The sequence below is a fragment of the Xyrauchen texanus genome, chromosome 13 (genome assembly GCF_025860055.1).
Source record: "Xyrauchen texanus isolate HMW12.3.18 chromosome 13, RBS_HiC_50CHRs, whole genome shotgun sequence".
Taxonomy (NCBI): domain Eukaryota; kingdom Metazoa; phylum Chordata; class Actinopteri; order Cypriniformes; family Catostomidae; genus Xyrauchen; species Xyrauchen texanus.
Genome location: NC_068288.1, coordinates 35529879 through 35554587, shown reverse-complemented (window position 1 = coordinate 35554587; position 24709 = coordinate 35529879). Strand labels below are relative to the sequence as shown.

The window sequence follows — 24709 nt, the reverse complement described above, 5'->3', positions numbered from 1 at the left end:
TTTTCTCAGGTGCAAAAATCACTATATAATTCCATAAACTGACATCAGCCTTCAACATGCTCCAAGTGATTAAGGGTTACTCGCGCATCGTAAGCAGTGACGTACATCCAAGTTCATGAGCCGGGAGTGAATTTCGCGAGGGAAGGGTATACACATTTCTAATGGAACGCAGCCCTAGTTGAATTCGTTCAGTATGCGCGCTCCCTCCAGCGCTGCGCGTCCCCTGAATATACTTCAGCGCGCCCGCGGTCACTGCGGGTTCACTCGCTGTACGATGGCGGAGGGAGGCGGACCCGAGCCGGGGAACGCTTCGGACGCTGACGAGAAGCCGGTGATGATTCAGACACCGGTACCGTCCACCGAAAGTCAAAAGCAGAGCATCGGGACGCTGTTGAAAACCCCACTTCGAAAGGGAGACGAGTGGTAAGGAGTTTTAAAGGAAGCTGAATTGAAAGCACGCGTTGTCGGCATCACCTTAGGCCTACAGATGGAGAAACGCCGGATATCCATTCACTAGCCGGGGATCTGGACAGCCACCCGCTCCGCTAAAACCCAACTAGATCGCCCCATTATGATCGAACCAAGCTGTCCACACTTTCAATACGGATTATGTCGGTTAGGGAATGAGGAAGCTGTCTAGTAGCTAGTTAGCACAGATTTACCAATGTTAGCCTCTCCTTTCGCTTCAGTTACAACAGTTATTATATTTAAAATGTTCCCTCAGTAATAAATAACCATATCAGACTTGTACTCCCACGTCAGTAGCCGAAGGTTTGTTAAATAAACCACCGCGTTGTCGGTTATCAATTCTCTGAAAGCTACATGACAAAGTAGCGTCATGCATGTAAGGCACTTTATTAGCCGATGCTAGTTAGCTTGGATAGTTTGAGGTTCACTTTATGGCTTGTTTAGTGTTAATTTGTGTCAGGTGCCAGTTTCATTTTAGAGAAGTGTCAAATTGGATCAATAACGAGCAAACTGAAGTTGTGGCTTAGTCAAAGCCATTAATACAGTGTTACAGTAAGGCAGTGCTTTGTCATGGCCACTGGATAACACCCAGTTACTATGTTGTTTGCCACCAGAAAATATTACACCTCTAATAATCAATACACCATGATATATTTGGTGTTAAGTGAAATTAAGGCCTCAAATATTTAAACTATCTTGTTGAAACCTTGAGCATATGCAGTTAGTATATTGTGTGACGTGTCTGACTAGCTAGGTTATTTTGAAAGTAAGTTGAGGAGCTATATAGAAAGTGAATGGGGTAAATATTTTACTTTCAGTATAGGCATTTTTTGTTGTTGTTGTTTTTTATTTTGTACTTTTTGTCAATGAATCTTAAAACATTCCTATCAAAGGTGGACATTTAGAGATCTAGAACATGTTAGAAATATTAGAAAGCTATGTAGGCTAACTGTTCATGCTAATAGCTATTAATCACACTATTACGTTCAGATAACATATAGGGACATACACAATTTTGCTTCTAGCACTTTTATGGGCAGTGTGTCTGACTGTGTGGAATCCTACTAACAAGCTTAAGTGGTAGAATTTGTTCCTACTTTATATGTGATTAAGACATCCTTGTTTACTCTTTTTATATTAGTAGATGTGTAACAGCACAATAGTTATTTGCTTTGAGGACTGCATTGCAAATAACAGCCCATCAATTGTATTTTAGGTGAAAAAGCAAGTTAATTGTCCTCTCACTCCTGACTTATTCACTGATTGCCACCTATTGTTCAACATGTGTAGGTATTTGATTGACAGCCGGTGGTTCAAACAGTGGAAGAAGTATGTGGGCTTTGACTGCTGGGATATGTATAATGTTGGTGAGCACAATCTGTACCCAGGACCCATTGACAACTCTGGGCTCTTTTCAGGTAATGAATGTTGAGTGCTGTGCCTATCTTTGTTTTGCCACATTCTTGTAGATAGAGGTTGTATTGTAAAAGTGACTAATTTTGCCCGCTATAATATGCTACAATTTGACTTTGTATATAATGTTCTGGACACACTTTGATTTAAGATCTGAAATTTGCTTTTTAAAATATGTATGCTTATATTTGTGAATATTTGGCTTAATTATATTAAAGAAAATGTAGTTTCTCACCTGTCGCTCTAAACCTGCATGACATTCTTACGTGGAACACTGAAATAGATTTGTAATGGTAGACAAAGTTATATGGGGTTGGAACAAAATAAGGATGAGTTAATGACTTTTTTTTTTTTTTTTTTACATGTATTCTTTAACTTTACACATTCAATGGGCATTTCAGTGTATTTGCTTTGTGTTTAGATTTTTGTGCCTTAAAACTCCCATTAGATAAGCATCAAAATTGAAGTTGTGGTGCACCACAGAAACATTGCCAAATCTGATGGATGATACTGCTGATTGTGTTAAATGTGTGGTTTTCTGATGTATCTTTTCATCTTCACTCTGTTACAGATCATGAAGCCCAGACGTTGAAAGAGCATCTCATAGATGAATTAGACTATGTGTTGGTGCCTACAGAGGCCTGGAATAAGCTGGTCTGCTGGTATGGCTGTTTGGAGGGCCAGAAGCCCATCATCAGAAAGGTTACACCTCTTCATGTTTACCTCTGATGCTTGTAATGCAGCATTGATTTTAGATTTTGTGTTACCAAAAGCTGCTTTGAGAGGATATTTTATATGAGCACTTTAATATGCTTTTTGTATTGTCTTTGTGGTAGAGACTTGGATCAGTTTTCTATTTCCATTCTTGGAGTTGCCTGTAAACCAGTAATCACCCATTTAAATGTGAGCGTGATATTGGTATGTGATAATTGCTAGTGGTTGACTGAAATGGGTTATATATTTGCCTATACTGATATTTTGACCGCAGGGTCAGTGGTCGATGACCATTTATTTAATGTAATTAAAAGAGAGCAAAAAAGATGTACACAAAATTGTGGAATTTAAAGGAGCAGTTCTTTTTCATTTATTATTAAAGGTGCACTCAGTTATTTATTTATTTTCTAATTTAGAAAGGTTTACTCCTAAAGAAATGAATTGTAATTTTGAAACATGTATAAAATAATGAGCACTTACATGAGATGAAGACTAGTGATGCACCAATACCACATTCTCTCTTCCAAAACCGGAAATCTCAGTATCGGCCGAACCCAAGCTGATACCAGTGTTGTTTTTTGCGTAATCCGTTTAGAATATCTTTACATTATTGTGTGGAACTAATTGGGAGTACTCTTTAATTTGTAAAGAAACACAAACCTCTAACTACACACGAGTTCAATATAAATGTATAATTTATTAAGAAATACTTTATTATTAACTAGTAAACTGGATAATGTAGCAGCAAATTAACAGTAATTCCAGTCTTCAAGTCTTAAGTAGAAAGGAAACCAGTGCTTTTGTTTTTTCCAAAAATGTTGGAATTTAAATAATTCAGATCTCTTTTTTTTTTTTGTTGTTGTCAGTCCACTTTTCATTCACAGTAATTTTTTGGAACTATTTCAACTTAAATATTGTTATAAATTGTAAACCAATATTAATGATAATACTACTAATAAATTGTTAATAATATTATTATTATTATTATTGATTTAATTTTTTAATACAACAGTAATGCGTTTAAATTGTGCACTTTTTAAACCCTCATGCTTTTATTTTGACATTCAAAACTCTCCAGGAAGTCCTGTATGTGCCTGTCTGTAGGCCAGTTCACTGTAGTTTAATTCACTTCTTATTCAAATTCTGGTACAATGCATTTCCGGTGCCACTCTAAATATTATAAGTGAACCAAACTATTAAGCATCTACATCTGAGATGCTGTTCTTGAGTAGCGCTCAAACATTTTGCACCTCTGTGAAGGCTAAAAATAGCAGAGAGTGCATCACCACCCTGTGCCTGAGTTTGTGTCAACAGAGCAGCACCATTCACTAATGTGCTGGCGCTGCGCATACTATATTTTTACTTATTAAACACAGCCTTTTGTGATTCACAGAGCTATCGCACATCTTCAAGTGGCTTTGAATGAAGTGCACGAGTCATATGCTTTAATTTTGTTTTTATGGTTCTTTTGTGTCAGTTTTGGAGCGTGACCGTAACGAACATGACTAACACACAGTAACTAACGATTTGGATCGGGCTCGTTGGACCGATACCCGATCCGTCTAAAAAATTCAGTGTCGGAGCCAATACGATCCAATTATCGGATCAGTGCATCCCTGATTAAGACTCAAGTCATATCAGTGACCTGATAAAAGCTGTTTTATTCTACATGGAGAGGGTCTCTTCATGGGGACTGCCATGTTTGGATGACCACATGACCAGCCGAATAATACTTGTTTAATCTCAGTAACCACCCTGTTATTGGACACTTTGACTTCTGGATAGGGCTGGGTATCGAGTTCCATACATTTTAGGCACCGACTGAATTGCATCTAAACAATCGAGTATCGAAAAATGTCTTGTCGTTCAGTACCAAATTTCGATACCTAAGGGGTTAATCTCGTCAACATCAGTGACTAGCATGTAGCATGCTAGATGTGCCCAAATCTAAAAGTGCTGGTATCAGAAAATGGTTTGAGTTCCAGGACTGAGAAAGAATGTTATAAGTAACATTGCTAACACTGTTCTACATTACAGAGAAATACTAAACCGTAATAATGAGCCTTTTAAAATATTATTACGATGCAAGCCGCAGCGACACCGGGAAAAACAGTAATGATTCTGAATGTGTCAGAAAAACCAGCATGAGACTGTCTGAATGTTTTGTTAATTTATAGAGAGAAATGCACATTCGGGTTGAGCAAACAGACAATTATCTCGGGATCAATGATGGTCAGAGTGATCGCCAATAGCTGATGCCTTTGACCATGTCATGATGATATTTGGCTCGTTTTGCTATTAAACTATTATTATTATTATTATTATTATTATTATTAAACTATTATCAAATTAATATTACAAATAATTTGCCCGTAGACACAAAGACACTTGTTTGAAGAAACACTCTTTTTTTATATTATTAAGTACAGATGGCAGAAAAGCTGTATATGTGCATATGACGCACTGATACAGAGGCCTGCAGTCTCGTGGAACACACGCATCTAAGGATCTCACACTTTGTTTCTTCCTTCTGATTTTGTAAAAAAAATTTATGAGTGCTGCAAATGACTTCAGACATTTCAGTTCAGGAGTTGCCTTTAGTTCAGTTCACTTTATATCCACAGAGCAGTTTATTGTGAATGCAACTCTGCAGCCTGTAAAATAATACAAAAACATGTTCACCTCGAACCATGATTTATATTTCAGTGATTATTATCATCATTATAATAATTATTTTTATATTTAGAATTGTTTTTATGTCTTCATTTGTATAAGTAATTTTCCGCCTGCATGTTTAGACGGATTCTTACCTGACGGTAAATGGAAAGGTGTGTGTGTGTGTGTTTGTGTGTGTGTGTGTGTGTGTGTGTATGTATGTATATATATATATATATATATATATATATATATATATATATATTTATTTGCTGTTTTGTTTGGAGTGCAATTTGAATTTAGAAATGTATTTGATGTACGTCTTTCTAATAAATTATTTAATTTTCAATGCAAAATAAATAAAGCAAGAATATTCACTACGGTAATCCCTCAGCCCCTGGATAACAAAATACCCGACAGGTATAGAAAGCATGGATGAAGCTTCTTTGCCAGAGAGATGTTCACAACTGTTGTAAAGCCATCTTTCAAAAAGTTTTAAAGCCATCTTTCATTACTGTTTTAATGATGCTGCATCCAGGTCACTAGATGTCAGTGTCCAAGTCCAAGAAGACATTAAAAAATTACTGAGAGCAATTATTATTTCTAAAAATGTATATTTATATAAATGTATGCACAATCCATTGACGAGGCTTTTGTTAGCTTTTTGGAAATGACACTAAAGTCCACTTCTGTTAATCAGCCATTCGGACACACTTAAAAGGCTGGTGCTGAGAATCTCATATCAGCTGATTAACTGGTCTGGTTGCTATATCAATCTACTATATGCATTGAAAAGTTACACAACTAAAGAGAATGTTTAGAAGTTAAGTATATTTTGATGCTGATTGCTTAGTTTGGAAAGCCTCTTGATTGTCTTTTACATGCAATCGTTATTTCTTGATGAGTGTTTGTTTCAAACATGTTTTGCAGGTTGTTGAGCATGGGATGTTTGTGAAGCACTGTAAAGTGGAAGTATATTTGCTTGAGCTGAACTTGTGTGAAAATGACAACATGGACAAAGTCATCACCCGCCATTTCAGCAAAGCAGACACTATAGGTATGAATTGTATATTTGTGAAATTTACACTTTTCAGAAAACATACATGGATTCATATCCAAGTTTTACGCAAGTTTTTATTTTTTTGCACTTGTAATAACCATTACCATTTAGGCTACATTCAGACTGCAGGTAAATCAGATTTTTCAGGCAGACTGTTCGCACTATTAATGGCAAGTGATCAAATCTGATTTGCGCATTCAGACATAACCAACCTATCTGCATGGGTTGCTTTGGTAATGTCGTAGGCGTACCCATGTGACGATGATTTCAAAATGGATGCTGGAAAAATGGAGGTGCATCTCGCTCTCCAAATAAACGCCATGTCCAGTCACGGTGCAGAACTCTGTCGTACAAGAAAAACTCGGTGATGGAGGAGACTGGTAAATATTGTGATGTTCTGTGCTGCAGTCACCGATTTATAACCTCATTGTTGTGTGTCGCATTAAGAGTGATGCAAAAGACCATTTGAAATCTGAATTGAGCAGCCAGAGCGTCCGGACTAATACGCATCTGAAAAAAATCTGATTACAATCACATTTGAAACCACCTCTCGATGTGGTTTGAATCAGATTCTGAAAAATCCGATTTCATGTGTTTTTTTGCTGTCCAGACTATCAAAAACTCATCTAGATATGCAAAAAATCTGATTTTTACTGGCAGTCTGAACAAGGCCTTAGACATATAAAGGAGTAGTACTCAAAAATGTACTCACCCTCATGCTATCCTACATGTCTTCTGCTGAACACCAGCAAAGATTTTCTGAAACATATTTCAGCTTTGTTGGGCCATTCAATGCAAGTGAATCGTTGCCAGAAAATTCAAGCCTTAAAAAGTACACAAAAGCAGCATAAAAGTAATCCATACAACTCCAGTTATTAAATACATGTCTTCAGAAGCCATTTTGTAGGCGTGGGTAAGAAACAGATAAATATCTATGTCCTTTTTTTGACTAGAATTTCTCCTCCCTGTATGCATGAAGATTGCAAACTACCAAAAACATAAGAATGTGAAAGTGAAAATTTTTGAATGTATCAACATTGTTTTTATTTGTATAATGCTTTTCACAACACATTGTTTCAAAGCAGCTTTACAAAAAATTAAGCTGTTGTGTCGTAAAGTCTTCATTGTGCGATTTATTTATTTATTTTTTTTAATGAATAACATGATTATAGATTATATCTTAAAAATATTATTTGTCTTTAGACCCCCAGTGACTGTGGCAAGGAACATAAGATATAGTTATTTATTTATTCAACAGAGCTGAGATAATTTTCTAAAAATCTTTGTGTTCAGAAAAAGAATAAGTCATATACATCTGGGATGGCATTAGGGTGAGTAGATACTGAATTTTCACTTTTGGGTGAATTATTCCTCTAAATTAAAGACCAGTAAATGAAAGCTACGGATTCACTTTAACTGTGTATTAATGCGTAAGTCTTGTGCTGAGACATTTCATTGACATTTTAAATAGCTTTATAACATATTACATTCACCCTCATAGCTCTGTGTTTTTTTTTTTTTTCCGTAGATACCATTGAGAAGGAGATGAGGTCTTTATTTGACATCCCATCAGAAAAGGAAACTCGACTCTGGAATAAATATATGAGTAACACTTATGAACAACTTAACAAACTTGACAGCACTGTACAGGATGCAGGGCTTTTTCAGGGCCAGGTAAAACATTGTACTACATTCAATTCCAATTTTAGTTCGATTAAGACTCTGATGGATATTTAAGACATTTGGTTTTATGAGTTCACACCATTAATTTAAACTCACTGACTTTTTCCCATAGGTGCTTGTTATAGAGAAGAAGAATGAGGATGGCACATGGCCCAGGCAGACAAGCCATTCCAAGTATGTAAATGCAGTGTTGGCCCTTCTCACATTTGAAGGGTCTCTAACACTTATGGATAGCTTGGCTAGAAATGTTTACCTGATTAGACAATTTCAATGGTCTTTAATGAATTGTTGCCAACATGCCTGTTGTTTGTAAAGATATTTTGAAAAGACACTTGCATATAAAGCCCTTTTTATAGTAGCTTTATTCTGTTTTAATGAGTTAAGCAGGAGCAGAATGCATTGTAATGCTAAACTTTTAGAAAATCACTCTGTTTTGCAGGTGCAGGTACCTGAATCTATTTTCTTTTCTTTCTACTTTTTTGAGTTTTTGATTTATTGGGAACATGTTGCACCACTAAAGTGAATCAATCTTGCCAGTAACCCTGTTATTATAATAGTACTTGGATTGACACTAATCGTCTTGTTAGGTCCAGTACTTCCACCTCTCGGAATTATACAACCTCCCCAAAAATCTCCTCAAACTCTTCTGCCACCATTTCCTCCACAATAACGAATGGGGATGGCAATAGCAACTCTGGCTACATGCTGAACAACAGTTCTTCTGGTAACAGGTCAGCTCAAACAAACCTCCAATAAAACTGATTGATTTTACATGTACTCACCTGTGATTGCACATCAATTGAATTAATTCTATATTAATATAGCAAGGTTGCTATGTTGCTTGTCAACTAAACAAACAGATAATTTACTATGTTACTTGGTTGATTTTCTATTGATTCTATTTAGTTATACTTTAATTTATTTAATATTGGTGACTTTTAGCATATTGCTATTGCTGCTTTATTATGGCAGCAATAAGCTAATCAAGGCTGTGTGTGTGTGTGTTTTTGCCACATTCAAGCTGTTTTAGGACCACTTATCTGGTAAAATCACTAATATCTGGCCACTAGTGGGTTATTGCTTTAACTCACAATTGGTTTAGTTCATTTTTCATGAAGTTCAGATTTTAAAAAAGGGGACCAAAACAACTTTTATTTCACGTTTTTTTGTTCACCAATCAGAAATGTATGGGATATATATATATATATATGGGGTGTTAACTGATCATATATACTGTATGTCCTAGGGCACCATGCTAACCCTCCATACCTTTACAGATTAGGAAGTTACAACTCCTACAGCTCCTCCTACAGTTACAGAGAATCGGCTGCTCAGCCGGGCCACTGCGGTCTGAGTAACCTGGGCAACACCTGCTTCATGAACTCTGCTCTCCAGGTATGTAAACAAATAATCCATTTAACTTTCTTCAGGCTAATATTTGAATCTTATCCAATGTTACAGTTTTGTCAACTTGATTGTTTATAGATAGCAACTTTCTCTAATATTTCAGTGCTTGAGCAACACTTCACCTCTGACTGAATACTTCCTGGAGGACTGCTATGAAGCCGAGATCAACCGGGAAAATCCATTAGGGATGCGAGGGGAGATCGCAGAGGCCTACGCAGACCTGGTCAAACAGATGTGGCTTAGTCGGAGCAGTTATGTGGCTCCTCGCACTTTTAAAGTGAGTCTGTAAATCTGGAAGTGATTGGCCATTCCTAAGGTGTGCCCTTACAACAAAATCTAAATGTTAAAACGTTTCTCTCTCCTAGACCCAGGTGGGTCGGTTCGCCCCGCAGTTCTCGGGCTACCAGCAACAAGACTCTCAGGAGCTGCTGGCCTTTCTACTGGACGGCTTACATGAAGACCTTAATCGTGTTAAGAAAAAGCCTTATCTGGCCCTGAAAGATGCTGAAGGGCGCCCTGATGAGGTAAACCTGAATGTAATTTTGTGCTAAACCACTGTGCTAGTCCAGATCTTCTGCTGACTAAAAACTTCCTTGTTAGTTTCATGAAGTAGTTATCATTTATCATTTAAAAAAGAAATTTAGAAATACGTTTTACTTACATTTAGAATGTTTGCAGTGATTTCTGCTTCATGTAAGGCTTAAAGAACTGAATGCTGATCTAGGACCCTCTTAGGTTCCCTGCTTTTAAATTCTAATTCTCATTAGCCTTTCAATTTTATTTTTAAGACTGTAGCCACTGATTTGTATTGTCATTTGTCTGTAGATTGTAGCCAAGGAAGCATGGGCGAACCACCGGTTGCGGAACGATTCCATAATCGTGGACATCTTCCATGGCTTGTTCAAATCTACTCTGGTCTGCCCAGAGTGCTCCAAAGTTTCTGTTACCTTTGACCCTTTCTGCTACCTCACGTTGCCCCTGCCCATGAAGAAAGACCGCACTATGGAGGTGTTCCTGGTTCGCATTGACCCACAGTTCAAACCCATGCAAGTAAGAATCAATTTTCTTAAACTGATACAGGCTTTAGTCCAGGATTAGATCTAAAAAGGTCATTTTATACTTATATTTTCCAGTTTCGTGTAGTGGTTCCCAAAATGGGTCTAGTGGCAGACATGTGCAGTGCTTTGGCCAAACTATCTGGAGTTCCTTCAGAGAATGTAAGACTTTTACTGCACCCATTTTTACCTAACAATCAATATTTATTTTATTTATGCTTGCATTTTGAATTTGATTAAAGGGCAATTCACCCCAAATTAGACATTTATTCATCCTCAAGTTGTTCGAAACCTCTCAAAAAAAAAATTCAGAACACAAGAGATGTTAGGCTGAATGTTCATGCAGCTTTTTTAATTTTTTTATTTTATAGAATGAAATTTAAATTGTGTCAGATGGACAAAAAAAAAAAGTGTGTGTGTATACACACACACACTACCGGTCAAAAGTTTTGAAACACTTATTCTTTATAATCTTTTTTTTTTTTTTTTTTTTTTTCCATGTTTTAGAATAATAGTAAAGTCATCAAAACTATGGAATAACATACATGGAACTATGGGAATTATGTTGTGACTAAACAAAATCCAAAATAAATCAAAACGTATATTTTAGCACCTTCAAAGTAATCACCCTTTACCTAGAATTTTCAGACATATACTCTTGACATTTTCTCAACCAACTTCTTGAGTTATTATCCTGAGGTGCTTTTTAAACGGTATTTAAGGAGTTCCCATCTATGTATGTGTGTGTGTGTGTGTGTGTGTGTGTGTGTGTGTGTGTGTGTGTGTGTGTGTGTATATATATATATATATATACACACACACCGATCCGCCACAATGTTAAAACCACCTGCCTAATATTGGGTAGGACCCCCCTCGTGCTGCCAAAATGGCTCCAACACACATCTCAAAATAGCATTTTGAGATGCCGTTCTTCTCTCCACAATTGTACAGAGGGGTTATCTGAGGTACCGTAGACTTTGTCAGTTAGAACCAGTCTAGCCATTCTCTGTTGACATTTCTCATCAACAAGTCATTTCCATCCACAAAACTATCTCTCACTGTAGGATGTTTTTGTTTTTGGCACCATTTGGAGTAAATTTTTAGAGACTGTTGTGTGTAAAAATCCCAGGAGATCAGCAGTTACAGAAATACTCAAACCAGTCCATCTGGCACCAACAATCATCCATGCGATTATCTAATCAGCCAATCGTGTGGCAGTAGTGCATAAAATCATTCTGATACGGGTCAGGTGCCTCAGTTAATGTTCACATCAACCATTAGAATGGGGAAAAATGTGATCTCTGTGATTTGGAGCGTGGCATGATTGGTGCCAGATGGGCTGGTTTGAGTATTTCTGTAACTGCTGATCTCCTGGGATTTTCATGCACAAAAGTCTCTAGAATTTACTCAGAATGGTGTCACAAAAAAAACATCTAGTGAGCAGCAGTTCTGTGGATGAAAATGTCTTGTTGATGAGAGAGGTCAACAGAGAATAGCCAGACTGGTTCAAACTGACAAAGTCTACGGTAACTTGGATAACCGCTCTATATAATTGTGGTGAGAAGAATGGCATCTCAAAATTATATTCTGAGATTAGGGTTGGCGCTGTTTTGGCGGCACGAGGGGGACCAACACAGTAGTAGTCATGTGGTTTTAATGCTGTGTCTGATCTGTGTGTGTGTGTTTTTATTTTATATATATATATATATATATATAATACTACGTTAACAGAAATTAGAATTGATAGCAGCGATGGTAAGATTTACCGAAAAAAACGACTCTTGGCCTGCTGCTTATACGAAGCTTCTGGTTGGCTTTAGTAGACATGGAATATAGTGCATGGGTCTATGCACTACTATTATGGTGCTTCTTTGGCATTTTCGTTTCTTTTGACATTGTCCTTCCACTTTTATTTAATGGGGGAAAAAAAAACTAGCATGGACTTTCTGCTTAATTTCCCTTTTTGAAAAACAAAATAACATGTAGCTTAAGAACAACATGCTATTTTACAATTTTGGGTAGAATATCCCTTTTAACTTGCTGACATTAGTTTGAACGTGTTGGAATCTAATACAAATTCATTGCTCTTGTCTCTTATAGATGGTTGTGGCAGATGTTTACAATCATAGATTCCATAAAATGTACAGACAGGATGATGGTCTCCATCAGATTATGGAAAAGGACGACATATTTGTGCAAGTCATCTTTTCTGTTTATATTCAGTATTTTTTGCTTCTGCAGGTGAGTGTTGTTTTACAGATTGTGTGTCTGTGTTATAGTTATGAGGTGTTAGAGGAAGACAGCGAGAGGATAAATCTGCCAGTGTACTTCAGAGAGAGGCAAGCCAAGCACAGCGGAGGCTCTTCTGGCACAATGCTCTTTGGCCAGCCACTCCTCATTACCATCCCATGCCACAACCTCACTGTGGATACCCTCTATGATTGTGTGCTAGAGAGAATTGGGTTGGTGTTGTGATTTGAGAGTTTATCTGTAATATCTAGAGAGTGACTGTCCTGTAATTTCAAACGTGATTTAATTTTTAATCGTCTTTTGTCGTTTTAGGCGTTACGTTAAACGTTCACAGAGTACCGTTACGGAGAGCAGAGCGTCTGCATCAGCCACATCTTCCAGCAGAAGCCAGTCACCAGAATGCATAGCTTCAGTGTCTAGTCAAAGCACAGGCCTGAGTGGCTGCAGCAGCCCTGTTTCAGATGGAGCTTCCTGTAGTGCTGCATCCAACACCAGCAACCACTCTGGAACCTGTAACGGCCCCAATGGAACATGTGATGGTAAGACACTCAAATACATTGTCACAGTAAAATATAAATAATTATAGGCAGTTGGCTATTTGCACACTGGTGCAAAGGAAGGTAGATGCTAATTAGACCCCAGGGCAAATACTATTTACACCCCAGCTGCAGTACAAAAAAAAGGTAGATGCTATAATAGCAATCATGAAATTAAACATGATTTCTACACTCAACTCATAAGAACTATTGGAACACTATGGTGCTAATAAAGTGCCCAATGTGGTCTTCTGTTGAAGCACATCCGCCTCAAGATTCTAAGTGTTGTGCATTCGGAGATGCTATTCTGCTCACTACAATATTACAGAGGGGTTATCTGAGTTATCATAGCTTTTCTGTCAGCTTGAATCAGTCTGGCCATTCTCCGTTGACCTCAAGGCATTTCCACCTGCAGAACTGCCGCTCACTGTATTTTTTCTTTTGTTTTTGGAACCATTTGGAGTCTGTTGTGTGTGATAATCCCAGGAGATCAGCAGTTACAGAAACACTCAATCCAGCCCGTCTGGGACAAACATCATGCCATGGTTGAAATCACTGTGATTTTCCCTGTTCTGATTGTTGATGTGATCATTAACTGAAGCTCCTGACCTGCATGATTTTATGCATTGCACTGCTGCCACATGTTTGGCTGATTAGATAATCGCATGAATAAGTAGGTGTATAGGTGTTCCTAACAAAGTGCTCGGTGAGTGTATATTAAAGGGGACCTTTTATACAAAATTCACTTTTACAAGGTGGTTATAAATAAATGTGAGTTGGTAGTGTGTGTACACAACCACTCTTCAATGTTAAGTTCACCCACTCCTCTTTCTTATATTTTTATTAATCAAAAACCTTGTGTCAAAATGAATGGTTTTCGTGGCTTCACACACGACTGGTTAGGGCTCCACCCTATTATCATAGATCCTCCCCTGAGTGATCTACACCCAGTCTGTCATTTGTTTCCACACTGGAGCAGACACAGTGAGAAGAATAATGTCTCAACGTCATAAGTGTTCTGTTGTTGGCTGTATAAGTGAACCTAAGAGTCTTCATGTAATCCCACCATCAGAGCCACTGAAGACGCAGTGGAGAAGTTTTGTTTTTGAAGGAAATGTGTGCATGTTTGTGCAAATAATTTTAAACGGACTGCTTTGAGAATGAGTGTCAATATAAAGCAGGATTTTCAAAATATTTGTTTCTCGTGTATGGATCAGTACCAGTACCTGACAACTACATTGTGCTAGGTTGACTCCAGGTTGCTCCTGGGGGATTTTCCCTGTAATAGATGCACTGTAAGTCGCTTTGGATAAAAGCGTCTGCCAAATGCGTAAATGTAAACCGTTCGCGTTTCAGCTTTATATCCTGAAGATGTAAGTATCACACTTTTATATTTTGTGAATGTTTGCAAATCGCCTTACCGAATGTGCTTGTTAGCCGAGTCCACGGCTAATGCAGCTAAAGTTACCATTGTCTCTTGTATACACAGAGACCAGAGCCATGTCGGGGGTGGGGAGCAGCAGCTCTTTTGCATTTAAAGAGACGCACACAAAAAAAGTGTGTTTTTGATTCCACCCCAAAGAGGCATTTACAACATGGTATAATAAATGATCCGTGGGGTATTTTGAGCTGTAACTTTAAAAACACATTCTGGGGACACCTGAGACTTATATTACATCTTGTAAAAAGGGGCATAATAGGTCTCCTTTAACACTATATTACTGTAGGAAAACATGGTTGCTATAATATTATAATAAAACAACCTTTATGTTATAAATATATATATACATAGTATAAAAGAAAATATTAAGAGTGAAGACAGGAAATGGAATAGGAAAAAGAGTAAACAAAGTTGGATTCGAACCCAGGTCCCTCATACAAAGTCACATTTGCACCAGTGTTACGGCCCCAATGTTTCTACTAGGATATTGGGGGTGCAAATAGCTGTGCTGTGTGGCAGGTGCTATTGACATCTGTGTGCAAATAGACATAATCATATCATGGGGATCGTTATATCATGGAGAACAGATTGTGACTGTTCCAAAACCTAGTGAGCAGTCTAGGAGACATTTAAGGCATCACCGGTGCACTTTTGACTCGATGACCCTTCTGAAAGAGAAGGCAATTCCACAGCACATTGTGAAGAGCTTAGTGGAAAAATGGTCTGTTCAAGTGAGAGAAATGTTGATCCAAAATGGTAAAGAGTTCCAATTACAAAAGGACTATTTTACTCCAGATTTGCCATATTTTTTAGGTTTATTGTAGTTGGCAACATGTTATCACCAACCTGAGTCTATTGTGTGCTTTTGAGTAAGCAGCACTGTTTGTGTGATGCACATATAGAGCATTTCAAATCAGTTACATATGAGCTTCCTTTTCAGTTAGGTGCTTTGCTGCCTATGTTGACAAGAGAGCAAGGCAGCTCATTAGGTTTTGGAACTAAGCCTGTGTTTGTTTTTCAAACACAAATGCCAATGGTCTGTGATTGAGCTTAATAATGTTTGTGTTTCAGGTGAAGAGGAAGCCATGGACCACCAGGAGAGTCCAGAACCTGAGAACAGCAACAAAGACACTGTGGATGGAGAGGAGGACTCTGAATCAGAGAATGGACCCAATAACAGCAGTGGAAAATCTCTGTCTTCCCGGCCTAAACTCTTCTCTTTTAGCATGGTCAACTCATATGGCACAGCCAACATCAGCTCTCTACCTTTTGACGGCAACCTCCTTAAACTCACATGTAACTGTCAGCTTTTTATATTCAATGCTGAGTACGACATATGAATGTTACTCTCTTCCAAAGTGGTTCACATTGATTTGTTCAGGATGACTTTCATTATGTTTACTAATGAATGCATTCGTTTTCCGTTAATAAAAACTGTCCATTTCTTCAGCACATTCTACAGTAGCCATCGACTGGGACTCCGACGTTAAGAAACTTTGCTATGATGACCAGGAAGCTGAGGTAATGCTCGCCAGTCCACTGACTTGCTTCTCATACCATGTGTCCTCAGACATAAATGTGAAGTCTCTCCTCAGGCCTATGACAAGCACGAGAGCATGCTGCATGCACAGAAGAAGAAGACCACAGTAGCTTTACGAGAATGCATTGAGCTCTTCACCACAATGGAGACGCTAGGAGAACATGACCCTTGGTGAGGACACTCAATGCATTACACGTTGCTTATTGTCTTATACATTTTAGGGTTGTTTAGATTTACCAGAGTATTAGGGTTAGGGGTAACCCTAATCCTAACCAATAGACACTACCTGTTATTTTTTACTGCATTTTAAGAGATGTTGTGTATCTTCTCTGCTGTGCTCATCCGCAGGTACTGCCCCACGTGTAAGAAGCATCAGCAGGCCACTAAGAAGTTTGACCTGTGGTCTCTCCCAGGCATTCTTGTTGTGCATCTGAAGCGGTTTTCTTATAACCGCTGCTGGAGAGACAAGCTTGACACTGTTGTGGACTTTCCCATTAGGTAATTGTTATAGCTGCTCTATTTCTATTCCAAACACATCTGCTGCTGATGTCTTAGATTTACACTTTTTATAAATCGCAAGTGAACACAACAAACAAGAACACTGGCATTATACTTATTAATTGGTTATGATGAGCAACTATGTTTGTGTATGGAGAAGGATTCTGTAAATTCCACACCAGATGCTGCCAAATTTACCAGCATATTTTATACTCCCTGAATCAGACATTCGGTAGTAAACAAATGGTTGACTTTGAGGATGTACAAATTTGTACTAAATGTAAGTGTTTTTCATTGTTGCATACTATGATGTGACTTTTTTTGGAATTTTTAATGGAATCTTTATTGCAACATTGTGAGATCGGGACCAGAGCAATCACAAAAAGATTCACACCAGAGAGAAGGAATGGCATTCCAAAAAGATGTTTATTTGTCCATGAGGTGCAAATGTGCAGATAAATAGTGTTAGGAGCAAATAAAAACAAGGTCATTTAAAAACAGTCTAATAACTAGAACTGTTGTTTGGTGCTAAAGCAGTAACAATTCCCCTCCCTCAGCAATGGAGGCAGGAGTCCTAGGCACTCAAAATATGCAAACAACCTTGTTTCTCCATGTGTTCTGAACATAATCAATCCACATGCCATCTTGTTATATATACATATACACACAATTTTCCCGCCTTTGAAAATTGGAATGTACCATTTCTTTACATAAAAGTAACACTCTCCTCCCCATTCTTGAACACAACAAATCACTCAAATAAAGAGTTAAACAGTAAATCAAATACAGTACATAGAATTGATAACAAATATTTGTGTATTAAATGACTAAAATGAGCAAAACCCCAATAAATATTTCAAAATGGTGTTAAAACAACAAATAAGTCCTTTTGAACACTGTAAAATCCTGTGATGAGACAGACTCGCATGCTCCCATCACAAACATAAAGTACATTTAAATTCACACTTTACATGTAAATGCCACATTTTGGCAATGTGTATTTCTGTATGCACACATTTAAAGGAATAGTTCACTCAAAAATGAAAATTCTGTCATTATGCCACCCCAGAAAAAGCCTTTTCTTCTGCTGAACACAAACAAATATGTTTAGAACAATATCTCAGTTCTGCAAGTCAATTCAATGGAAGTCAACAGGGTCCAAAACTAAGCTCAAAAGCATATAAAGGCAACATAAAAGTAATCCATACGACTCCAGCGGTTAAATCCATGTCTTCAAAAGTGATATGATGGGTGTGAGTAAGAAACATATACATATATAAGTCCTTTATCACTATCAATCTTCACTTTTAAACAGTCCTAACCGCTTTCTCTTCGAAACGCCCTTTTTCTTTTGTTTTTGGTGATTTGCATTCTGCGTGCATATTGCCACCTACTGACCAGGGAGGAGGATTTATAATAAATAAGCTTAAATGTTAATCTGTTTCTCGCCACACCTATCATATCACTTCTGCAGTCATAGATTTAACCACTGGAGTCTTTTTGGATTACTTTTATGCTGCATGTATGGGTTTTATTTTTTAGCTTCAATGTTTTGGACCCTGTTGACTTTTATTGAACGGACCTACGGAGTCGAGATATTATCTAAAAAAATCTTTGTTTAAATCAAATAAAATCAAATCACTTTGTCGCACTACCATGTGCACAAGTGCAACAATAGGTGAAAGTCTTGTGTGCAGTTTCGAGCAACATAGCAGTCATGACAGTGACTAGACATATACCAATTTACAATAAACAACATATTTACACAATTAACATATCAAATGTACACATACTTACACAATATAATATACAATGCACAGTAAACAATACACACAATATAGAATACACATACAATAAAAATAAAAAATAAGAGTATATAAAAAATATATATATATATATATATATACACATTAGATGTATTGTGGAGAATATAATTATGACAGTCCAGTGTGAGATATAAGATTAATAAAGTTCAGTGCTTATTATTGATCATGAGAGATCTTGGGGGAAGAAGCTGTCATGTAGTCGGCTGGTGCGGGTCCTGATGCTGCGATACTGCCTGCCTGATGGTAGCAGTGAGAGCAGCCCATGACTCGTACACATCATACACATCTGTGATGGCACGGGGGTAAGGAAATCAGGGAATTTTCATTTTTGCGTGAACCGTCCCTTTAACTGTAAATGTGTGAATTTAGATGTTTTTTATTGTAATGTAATTGGACTGAGGTTTTTGGCATTCATACCCATTTAGAGGTGCTGTGGGTTACCCTACTGAAGAGGAAACAGGAAAGAAAGCAGGAAATTGTCAGTTTCTGAGAGTCATTGACAATCCCATCCATTGATAATTTGGGTAAATTGAGTACTGATACAGAACTGATTTTCCAGATCAATATAAAAATCTGAAGACAACATATAAATTACATTAGCTAAGGTTGCACAATTAGTCAAATTAATAATTAAAGGTACAATTAATCTCCCGCAATGACCTTGTTAAAAAGCGTCAATTGCAGCATTACGTTTTTTTTTATTTTTTAATTTTATTGCAGCGGTTGAGCATTCTTACCAATCATGGACATGTATGTATAATGTATTTTATTATATATTATATTAAACCAAGATAACGTAATCCTAAAACACAAATCTTATTTTGGATGTGAATCCAGCATGAAGAATGTCATACAGGTGCTCCACACAAATACAAAATGTTAATTTTATTAAACCAATATTACTCACAGTTTGAATATCAAGAGAATTGATGGACAGTTATGATTTTTGTATTATTATTTATAATCTTACAGCCCTATCATCAGCTATACTTTTTTTTTTTTTTATTTTTTTTTTTTATCACTGGTAGTTTTATTTGTGTGAAATGTTTTTTTCTGGACTTTATTTTTCCTGAAATTAATGATTTAAACTGGATCACAACGTACTAATATGTCTGGAGATTGTCTCACACAGGGACTTGAACATGTCAGAGTTTGTTTGTGACCCCAAAGCTGACCCATACGTCTATGACCTCATTGCTGTTTCCAACCATTATGGAGGAATGGGCGGAGGCCACTGTAAGTCACTGTTATTGCTTGTCTCTCCCTTTCCTAACCCTTAATTTTGTGAAATCATATCCCATTCTTGTGTCCTATATCTTGCTGTTCCAATCTTTTTAGTAGATAGTTTTTCTGCTAACTGCTTGTCAACAGCCTTTTTTTTTTGCCCTTGTCCCCTTAATTTGTTCTGCAACCCAGTTAGATATCATTTTTGATGGGATTCTACATAAACTGTTAAACAAAATTGTGCGCCTTCAAGGAATTGTACCTGGGAATGATTACTTTGTGTGTTTTTGATAATGAAATTTCAGTCATTAAGCAATAAACGTAATTTCTTCTTTTCCAGACACGGCATATGGCAAGAATAAGATGGATGGAAAATGGTATTACTTTGATGACAGCAGTGTGTCTGCTGCCTCTGAGGATCAGATTGTGGTGAGACTCTTATCTCTTAAAGGAATAGTTATCCCAAAAATGAAAATTCTCTAATTTTCTCACCCTCATGTCATCCCAGATGTGTGAAAAATGTATGACTGTCTATAGCCCTATTCAGATGGCAATTTTTTTTACATGGGGACGTGAGGTAATTCCAGCATTTACAGGGGTTAGTCAGTATTTTTATTGCCGTCCAAATCCGAAATATCTGTTTTAGTCTTCCCACCACCCGCAAGAAAATTCCCGGCCAGTTCCCTCATGCTTTAAAAATGTTATTTTCACATTAGCTTAATTCCAAACATATTTAAAGATATTTAGAGGATACAGTTTGTGGATAGATACATTTTCCATATGACAAGCGCAACTGCAATCGTGTGATCAACAAATAGTCTCGCTCATCCCCCGTGATTTAATTGTCATCTGAACACATTAAATTTTACCTTTACAGACATCACCCTGAGAAATAATTGCCATCCAAATAGGGCTTTTGTGTAGAACACAAATGCATATTTTAAATAAATAAAATACTCTGCTCCATAGGTCCATACAATGCAAGTGAATGGTAACAGAAACTTTGAAGCTCCAAAAAGCACACAAAGGCAGTATAAAAGTAAACAAGACTTCAGTGATTTAATCCATGTCTTCTGAAGCGATCTAATCAATTGTGGGTGAAAGGAGACCAAAATTTAACTCCTTTTTCACTGTATCTTGCCATTGCAACCTCTAGGCACAATCATGATTTCAAGCTCGATTACACTTCCAAGTGCTTAATGCATGCACAGAGTGCTAGATGGTGCTAGGAAGTGTAATAGAGCTTGAAATCATGATTGCCAAGGAAACTGCTGATGTCAAGATTTCGAGTGGAAAAAAAGAGTTCCATTTTGGGCCGTTCTCACCCAAATCCGATTGGATTGCTTCAAATGACATAGATCAAACAATTTGAGTCTTTTATGCTGCCTCTGTGAATTTAGGAGCTTCAAAGGTATTGTCACCATTCCCTTGCAGTGTAAGGACCTACAGAGCTAAGATATTCTTCTAAAAATCTATATTTGTGTTTGGCATATGAAGAAAAAAGTCATACACAGCTGGGATCCATGAGGGTAAATAATGAGAGATTTTTCATTTTTGGATGAACTATTTATGTAAATTGTTTTTGTTAAACAATAATTCCCAGATGTCTTAAAACATTTTCTAAGGTTAATGAATAGCTCTTACATAATCTCTAAAATTGTATGTCCTGCCCACAACAAATTAATTAGCTAGTGGTCGACCGATATGGGTTATTCAGTGGCCGATATCTTAGAGATCATGATGGTCAATAGCCGGTAGAATGCTGTACATATAATTTATTGATGTATAAAATGTGCATTATCCATTGACAAAGCCATTATTAGATTTTCAAACTCACATAAGAGGGAACTGATGGTTCAATTAATTAGCCTATTCCGATAACCTCTATATTGCCAAACATTGGCCAATTTATTGGTATTTTTGTATTTGTAATTGTCTGTTTTATGGAAAACTTAATTTGTTCTTTTTCTTCTTAGACTAAAGCAGCCTACGTGCTCTTTTACCAACGCAGAGGTGCAGATACACCACCCAAATCCACCCCATCTGCATCACTAGGAGGAGCTTCAGTGTCCCTGGATGATCACATGGACACCAACTAAATTTTTTAGTCTTTCAAGAATGGGCACTGAAACAAACTACATATACATGAAACCACCAATGAATCAACGCACATCCTGGCTACTTCAGTGACTATTAAAGGGTAACAAACAGGCCCTTTGTTTTTAGCTTTAATTTAATTTTCTTTCACACATGCATCTTTATCAAGAGCCAAAAATATATAAATAAAGAGAATTTTAATTTGAAGTGTGACGTGAAAGACTTTATTCTTAGACCTTGATGCCTGCTGATAATTGAAGCCTATTTCATTTTAGTTTGAAATGAGGGTAAAACGGCAATATAACCTATCTTTGGACAACATGAATGTTATAAATGGTGCATAGATTGGTTGTCAGGAGAGAGAGAGGGAGAAATGCCTAAAAACAGACTCATGTATGCAACATTACGCTCATCTGAAACATTTGGATTTTGCCTCTTTCCACTTGGACTCTAGCTATCAGCATCTTGTAACGTGCCTCCTGTGAAGAATTGATTCTCTGTGGATATATAATTAAGTGTGTGGTGATAAGCACAGAGATTATTTTGGAGAAGCTTGCACTCTTATTGTCTCCATAGTTAATTAATCCTTTCACAAGCCACCCTGTTCGATATGCCATTCCAGAGGGTGTTTGATTGAAATGTTTTACTCTCTGAAGTGGTTTATTCTATGATGTCATAAAATGTCAGTTCAACTGGATATTCAAAAATGTTTGGGATGCTCTCCCAAATACAAATACATTCTCACTAACAGCATTTGCACCCCAAAAACTGTGAAAACGGGGCTTGCATGTGTGGATAGAGTTTTGAAAATAATAGATGGAACAAGTAAACCCAAGTTACAGACATACACTGCCCCAAAAAAGACTTGTATGATTTTAAACTACAGTATCGTATTTAATATCCGATGGCTAGTGCTTTGTTCCATTTGGACTGATTTTTGCAAGATTATTTTGTCATCTTTTTGGACATATCACTCCTTAAATGGTTTGAATCCAGACCGAGGAATATCAAGAGTCAACTTGAAAGTGTTCTTAAATTTATGTCTACTGAGCAGTTGCAGGTGAAGACTAACATACAAACAACAGGCCGTGGTTCCAATTGCGAACGTCCTTACATGTACAAGAAATGGCAATGCTGTCAATACCTGGAAATGTAGATTGGCATATTTACTAAAAGACGTTAAAAGTGCTTCATACTGCTCAGAAAATAGAACAATAATCCATTGATCTAATGCTTTGGTGTGTGGCAAAACAGCATGCAAATATTTTTGAATCTGCAAAATGGTGACTAGTTGGTTTTTCCTGGTGTGCACCTTTCAGTGGTATTTGCAGTCATTGACTGGTAAATCTATGATTGTTGTTGATATTTATGGTAGTGATGAATTCATGATCCAGATGAAATATAAGACAAAGAGAAGATGCCCCTCTACAACTCCCTTTCGATATGTTCATCAGAAAAGAACATGCATTTATACATTTTGTTTTTGTAATTTCATAGATGTTTCTTCTTTTTGGCATAGATGTAAATAATCATGATCTGGGGCACAGCACTGTTTTGTGTTCTAATATTTATCTTGCCAAGATGTGCAACACCAGATTTTGTTTAAGTCTATTTGAATTAAAAATATAATAAAATGTGGAAGCTTGGTTATAGGGAATGGCTTTTTCTTGTATTTTAAAATGTTTTTATTTACAGTTATATGTTAAAGATCAACTTCACATAGGCAACTTCATGTTCCAGATGAATTATGAATATATTTATGATAATCTACAGGAACAAATTTAGCAAGTGGCCACACCTACTCTTTATTATTACTATTTGCCATGTTTTGGAATGATAGCAAAGTTATTGATACTATGAAATAACACACATGAAAATAAAATAATTATATTGTGACCAAAACATGTTGAATCAACTCTTTAGCTACAAAAAATAGCCACCCGTTGCCTAGATTTCCCTACAGTTTTGCACACACTTGATGTTTTCTGAACTAACTTTGTGTGTTAACGGCTACACCAGGGACAATTTTTAAATCTGCGTAGTTTTAAAAGTAATATTCTGGGTTCAATACAACTTCAACTCAATCAATAGCATTTGTGGTATAATGTTAATTACGACAAAAACAAATTTTAACTCATCTACCTTTTCTTTAAAAAAGCAAAAATCAAGGTTACAGTGAGGCACTTAAAATAGATGTGAATAGGGCCAGTTTTTGGAAGGTGCAGAAATGTGAAGCTCATAATTTTATAAAAGCACTTGCAGTAATCTGTTCAAATTAATGTATTATTTCAACTGTAATGTTATTTCAATTGTCATACAGTATTTAATGTTGTTTTAGGGTTTGTTGACAATACATAATGGCAAGGAATTTGTAAATTTGGATAAATTTACAAATAAAGTCAGTAAGTGATTTTATTATATTAAAATCATGTTAACACACATTGTTGGTCTTTTTGGCTATACTTTTGAAACACTGAGTATTTTTACATTCATTGATTGGCCCCATTGACTTTAATTGTCACCTTGACTTTTGTTTAATAAGCAAAAGTCAAGGTGACAAGTCAAGATTCATTTTTGTGGTTAACAATCTAGACCTTTTCACAGATTGTGATGACACGTTTCCGTCTAATTTAGCAGCGTAAATCTAGCAAACTTTTTACATGATGATTTTTTTTTAAACATTGAGTGTAAGTTTATAACATTATGCTTTGTGTTATATTACACTGGAATTAGTTTTAAAAATGAATTACCACAGCTGTGAGGGGGTTTCCATTACTGCTGCTGAGAGAGTGACAGTAAATTTGGCAGCATCTCCCATCTGATTGTCTTAATCCACTTAATC

General features: G+C 36.8%; 1 protein-coding gene across 1 annotated transcript; it reads left to right on the top strand.

Moving 5' to 3' along the window:
• The first annotated feature begins 203 nt into the window (after window positions 1-203).
• Window positions 204-24374, top strand: LOC127653515 (ubiquitin carboxyl-terminal hydrolase 4-like). Its single transcript, XM_052140205.1, has 22 exons — window positions 204-423; window positions 1759-1886; window positions 2453-2583; window positions 6181-6307; window positions 7839-7984; window positions 8106-8167; window positions 8581-8724; window positions 9271-9388; window positions 9504-9677; window positions 9766-9924; window positions 10226-10450; window positions 10534-10617; window positions 12556-12650; window positions 12735-12917; window positions 13018-13244; window positions 15754-15978; window positions 16133-16203; window positions 16278-16393; window positions 16571-16720; window positions 19679-19782; window positions 20111-20199; window positions 21747-24374. Exons 1-22 carry the CDS (start codon window positions 275-277, stop codon window positions 21867-21869), a joined length of 3030 nt encoding a protein of 1009 aa, XP_051996165.1. The 5' UTR covers window positions 204-274; the 3' UTR covers window positions 21870-24374.
• Window positions 24375-24709: the final 335 nt, after the last annotated feature.